General features: G+C 53.3%; 1 protein-coding gene across 1 annotated transcript in view; it reads left to right on the top strand.

Annotated features, from left to right (window-relative positions):
* The window catches only part of TNS1 (tensin 1), a 48,707-nt gene extending 42,905 nt beyond the window's left edge, over window positions 1–5,802 (top strand). Inside the window, exon 15 of the mRNA XM_023220740.2 lies at window positions 996–5,802. Coding sequence (XP_023076508.2) covers window positions 996–1,140 — 145 coding nt within the window. The 3' untranslated portion in view covers window positions 1,141–5,802. The remainder of the gene's footprint in view (window positions 1–995) is intronic.
* Window positions 5,803–6,090: the final 288 nt, after the last annotated feature.

Genomic DNA, 6,090 nt, shown 5'->3' with positions numbered 1-6,090 from the left:
GTGTGGTGGTGTGTGTGATGGTGTGTGTGTGGTGGTGTGTGTGGGGTGTGTATGTGGGTGGTGTGTAAGTGTGTGGTGGTGTGTGGTGTGTATGTGTGTGGTGGTGTGTGGTGTGTATGTGTGTGGTGGTGTGTGTGTGTGTGTGTGTGTGTGGTAGGTGTGTATGTGGTGGTATGTGTGTGACGGTGTGTATGAGTGTGGTGGTGTGTATGGCACACAGCGAACAGCCGAATCCCCCTTTGCTAACTTTAGCTGCCATGGTCCTGCGGTAGGGAGAGGGGATTCCATTGGAATCTCCAGCTGTCCTCATTTGCCCATCTCGCTCTAATTAGCAACATGCTGGCTGGGAGGGGGCCTGAGCTCACATTCTGTTCTCTGCCCTCATATTTTTAACTCTGTTTTGCAAAGAGAACACTGGGTCACTCCAGTCCTGCGGGTGGGGGTGGGGAATGGGTGTGGGGTCCACCTTCCCTTTTTATTTTCTGGCTTCCAAGGTTCTTGAGCCCAGGAAAAATAAGTGTGTGTGTGAAGAGGTGTGAACTACTTGACCTTTGTCTCCCTGACCTTGTGGTGTCTGAGGAGACCGAGCTCTTTGCAGGCCGACAGCACTTTCCTGATTGGCATATGGGTTGTGTGTCAGAACAGTCAGTAGGGGTAGGGCTGGGATGGGCGGGGAGAGGCCTGTCTAGGAATGTTCCCATTTTATTTTGGTCTCCTCCCCACCCCTCACTATCCAGCTTTGTCAGTCCCCTGCAGCTTCCCTCGCACCCCTCCAAGGGGGATTTCTGCCCATCCTTAAACAAGGCGGGACACTGTTTCCAGGCCTTGGCTTGCGGTCAGGGGAGTGCACAGAGGATTCTCTTCTGTGCCTCTCCGAGTCCCTGATGCTGAGGCTTACTGGAGGGATGGGGGAGAGAGGCTGGCCTGAGACCAGCTTGCTCACCTAGGCTGCTGTCTACCCTCCCCTCATGCCCATTGCCCTCTCCTGCCTGCAGGCTCTTCGGCTTTGTGGCCCGGAAGCAGGGCAGCACCACGGACAACGCCTGCCACCTCTTTGCTGAACTTGACCCCAACCAGCCGGCCTCTGCCATCGTCAACTTCGTCTCCAAGGTCATGCTGAACGCCGGCCAAAAGAGATGAACCCTGCCGCTTGCCCAGGGCCAGTGCCTTGGGGAAGGGGCGCGTGGGGAGGGGACCCGTGAATCCTGACCACTCTTGAACCCAGAAGGAGGACTTTGGGCCAATTTCGGAGGAGAGAAGAAAGTGCAACGTGGGGAGAGGGAAGTGAATTGCAGAGGGGAGGGGGAAGAGAGAGAGAGAAAGAGGGAAAGCAAAAGATGGAGGAGAAGAACTTGGATTCCCCTGGGTAGATGGAAACTGCAAAAACCCAAAGCCTCCAAAACTAACCAGGTCTGCCTAACACCTCCTCCCTACCCCGAGAAGATGGATGTCCTCAAAAGAGAAGGAACAAACCTCCTTGGGAATCCACAATTTTGGGGGGGTGCATGGAAAAGCTCTGTCTCCTTAACTCAACTGCTTTGCAAGGGGAAATCAAGCTGGGAGAATCTTTTTCTGGCCACCTGTAGGGTAGGTTGTCAAACCAAACAGAGTCACCGTGGGACATCAAGTGGCAGAACTTGTTCGCTTGAAAGTATCTCAGACCTAAGGCACCTCAGGTCTCTTTGCTGTGCCTTCACTATATTGTCGTGTGGGTGTGTGTCTGCACCCACATCCTCACACACTGATCTAGTTCTGCCTTTATCCACTCGAATTATAAACAGCTCAGCTTGTCCTTGTCCCATGTGTTTGTAGACACACATGCATATTGTCCAAAGATTAGGGTTGGCGGTGGCAGGGCAGCAGGGGAGGGACAAACAACCAAGCTGTGGGTGGCAGAGGCTCTCTCCCGGTGCCTGCACCTGCACTCTAGTGGCCCTGGGTGCCGCCAGACCCTTCTCCTCTGCAAAGACCCCAGCAGGAGTGGGAGGGTCTGCAATGGCATCACCCTGTCCCGCCTTGGCCAGAAGGCTGGAGCTTTGGTTTGAGGAGGTAGAAATATGTGTGTTCATATGAAGAGATCTGTCAGAACAGGCAGCTGTTGAGCTCGGGGTGTCTTCCCCAAGGCCTGTGGCTCAGCAGCAAGGAAGGCAATTTGCTCCTGCTAGGGCCCTGGACTCTGCCTTAGCTGCCACCTCTCAGCCCTGTTCTTGGGTTTCATGCCCCAGGGCCAGCCTTATCTCAGACCTGCTTTCCTGCATGATGCCTTTTCAGGGGCTGGGGATTGAGCCTTCCTGCTCTGCCCAGCCCTGTTCTATTCTGCAGGGTCCCTGTGTTGGAATTCACCCTGGGGAACCTGCTTCCTGCTCAGTGAGGCTCAGGGGAGAAACCTGGAGTCCTTATCCTCTCCTCTGTAAGTGTTTTAGGGTCTGGCTTTTGCAGGCACCCTCTGACCTCAGCAGAGCTCCTGGGGCTGCTACCTGTACACCGTATCGCCTACCTACAATGCCAAACCTCGCTGTCACCCTTTCTGCCTTGGTTTCCCCAGCTGAGCCACACTGCCCTGCAGCAGAGGGCAGAAGGCTTGCACTTGGGCCAAAGGGCCTAAGGTCCACTGGACAGTTGGGAAGACGCCTGACCACCATTTAAGGACTCTAAGCCAGAATGGAAAATTCACCAGGACTCCATTCTTAAGCCTATGGGGTCCCCTAGAGAAAGGCATTGTACTGATATATAAATATTATATAATATATACATGAGACATACTGACAGAATCTGTAAGCTAATAAAATGTAAGAAAAGGCTAAAAAAAGAATAGGTAATTGACAAGAAGTATTTATTGTTTTTCCATATTGCTTTATTGCCTTCCCTGGGTATAAACCAATTCCTATCCCTTTTTACATATGTAAGTAAAGCCTGAAGTGTAGGGGGCCTTTGTTCTTGGAGCAGCCAGGGTCTCCTTGCCCTGGCCTTGGCCTTCACTAGACTGTGTGGGGCTCAGTGTTGGGAGGGGTTGCATATGTTCCACCCTTTGGCCCCGTTACTTTTCAGCAAGCCAGGGGCCCAGCAGTCAGCTCCCAGGATGGGTGGGGAGCTGTCCCTGCCTCTGCAGGCCTGAGCGAGTGTGTGAGCATGTGGGGACATGGGTGTGTATGGCACACATAGGTGTGTGTGTGCCTTTTGTATTTTTTCTCCTCCAAGGAGCTGTGTCAGTGTGGACTTTCTATTTCAGGGAGTTGGAAAGGAGGGTGTCTGCAGAAGGTGGAGAGCAGGGGCACCCACCGGCCACCCCCTGCTTCCCAGAGTGAAACCTTGTGCCTGGTGACCGAAGTCCCTCCAAAGTGCTCTTCCTTCTGAGATATTCAAGCCAAATATCTGGGTTTCCCCCTCTCCTCATTCCCTAGCAAACCCCAGTTATCTCCCAAGATAGGAGATATTTCCCATCCCCTTCCTTTGTAAATATTTCATCTCCCACTGGACAGCCCAGGAGCCTCTTCCTGGCCTGGATGTTCTGTCCACACTTGAGGCTGGGCGGTGTATCAGACCCTTCAAGCAGCCTGGCTGGTGCCCGGGACTGAGTCTGGGGTCAGCTTTCATAGTCGCTTTCCTCTTCCTCACCACCCACTGCAGCCCACCTTGCATGCATGACCAGCCCCTCCATTCCAGCCTGAGCTGTGTGTGCCCCTGCGGGAGGACCCGTTGATGCCAGAAAGCTGGTGACTCCCTCCCAGCATCCCTGCGGAAGGAGTCAGTTTCTGAGAGTGTGGCCTTTCAAGGTGAATGATGAGGAAGGGTTTCCCAATCCCCACAGCGGCCCCACCTCTGGGCCCTGCACCAGAGCCCTCCTGTGTCACAGGGAGCTGTGCAGCAATGCACACACCTACGCACACACACCACTCCACGCACACACCACTCCGCACTGCAGTATATTCTTGCCAAAGATTTCCTTTAAAAGAAAGCACTTTTACTAATTATTATTTTGTAAATGTTTATCCTCTTCTGTCTTCTCCCTCCCTCAGTCTATTTTACTGTTGTTTATTGTTGAATCTGTGTGTCAGCCAGGAGAGCGCTGTCTGGCCTTGAACATGGGCTGGGATGGGAAAGGGTCTGGGAGAAGATGGGCAAGAAAGAGCCGGGGAGTCATGGCCATCGCAGCGACGCAGACCCCAGCAGGCTCAGTCCCGTGCTGCAGCCAGCTGTCCAGCTGGGTGTCTGGAGGGAAGACAGCAGAGGAGGGTCATGTCCTTTCAGCTGGGGGAGGGGCCCAGTGAGCTCCATGTGGCTCTTTCCCGAGGGGAGCAAGAGGGAAGGACTGGGGGAGAAAACAATGGAGAGGGGACCAGAGAAGGAAAACAGGGAGGAAGTGAGCGGTTTGATCAGCCTGCTAGCATGGTGTTCTGGCTCTCTTATTTAGCCAGGCACTTGAGGGACAGATACATCACATTCTAAGTTTGGGAAAGGCCTTTGAGCCACCTCATCTGAGCCTCTCCTCCAGTAGCTCTGAAAGCTGTGGACACCAATGGCCAGGATTCCTTCCCCCCGGCTTTTGAGGCCCCCTGGGTCTTCCGAGACTGGCCAGGAGAGGGATGGAGGGGCCAGTGGTTGTGTGAGAGCAGGAGGGGCAGTCCTCCTGGACAAGTGTGATGCCCATATAAAGGGCTCTCAGGAGGTTGGTGAGCAGGGGATTCTGCCTTGTTCTGATGAGCCTGCACAGGGGCTCCAGGGGAACATGCTGTCCAGGGAACGCAGAAGGGTGGTGAGTGTGACCAAATCTAGTCTCACTCCCACTTTTTAGTCTCACTCTCACTTTTGTCCATCACTCCTGCCTCCTGGATCTTCTCCTACTTTTTTTTTTTCCAGTTTTAGGACCTGGGGAGATCATGTGAGTCAAGGGAGACACCCAATTCTGCCCCCACACTCGGGGTCCTCCAAGAGGTCAGGGGGCGGAGTCCCAGAGCAGCCCTTTACCCGAGGTCCAGGCCCTGGAATCCTGAGACTTGCGTTTCCTTGGCCAGTGGTAACACAGGACGTGTGTGTGCATGTGCAAGTGTGGATGTATGTATGTGCGTGTGTTTTGCTCATCTCTTTAGGGAACTTGGGGGTAGGGGTTGGAGGTGCTGGGCAATGGAACTTCAAGTTCAATGTTGCCCAGCAGTGAGGGGAATCGGGAGGTGAGGCCTGTAGGGCAACCAATTGGTGGAGTCTCAGCGATGGCCCAGGTGAGGAGTGGGCCACCCAGAGGGGCAGGGTGGGGGCCTCGTCCCTCTTGGCCCCTCTGTCCTCAAATGTCCAAAATGTTGGAGGACCTCTGTTCATATCCCACGCCTGGGCTCTTGCCAGCAGTGGAGTTACTGTAGAGGGATGTCCCAAGCTTGTTTTCCAGTCAGTGTTAAGCCGTTTGAAACTCTCCTGTGTCTGTGTTTGGTTTGTGCGCGTGTGTGAGAGCACATCAGTGTGTGCAGGCTGTGTTTCCCCATTTCTCTCCTCCCTTCAGACCCGTCATTCAGAACAAATGTAAGAAATCCCTTCCCACCACCCTCCCTGCCTCCCAGGCCCTCTGTGAGAGAAACAAGATCACCCAGTATCCTCCCCCACCCCAGCTGTGTATTTATATAGATGGAAATATACTTTATATTTTGTATCATCGTGCCTATAGCCGCTGCCACCGTGTATAAATCCTGGTGTATGCTCCTCATCCTGGACATGAATGTATTGTACACTGATGCGTCCCCACTCCTGTACAGCTGCTTTGTTTCTTTGCGATGCATTGTATGGCTTTATAAATGATAAAGTTAAAGAAAACTCTGTGCCATTATCTATCTGTGTTGTTTGGACAGGGGTCTGCCACGTCTCTGGTGGGCAAAAAGGGGCCTCTCCAGAGATCCAGGTGGGCTTCAGCAATGCCTCTGGTGGACAGCTCAAATCCTCCCAGCGGCTTCCCCACCATCCGCATTGTGGTTCTGGTTCCATGTGTTTATTCATTCAGACTCTTTCAGCTGGAAGAGAAACTCAACTCAAACTTGTTTAAGAAAAAAATAAGTTTCTTGGCCCAAGTGACTGAGAAGTCCGGGCCTAGCTGCATTTAAGAGCTCA

Source organism: Piliocolobus tephrosceles, chromosome 11 (assembly GCF_002776525.5).
Source record: "Piliocolobus tephrosceles isolate RC106 chromosome 11, ASM277652v3, whole genome shotgun sequence".
Classification (NCBI taxonomy): Eukaryota; Metazoa; Chordata; class Mammalia; order Primates; family Cercopithecidae; genus Piliocolobus; species Piliocolobus tephrosceles.
The sequence above is the reverse complement of the archived record's forward strand: the minus strand, read 5'-3'. Positions and strand labels throughout refer to the sequence as shown.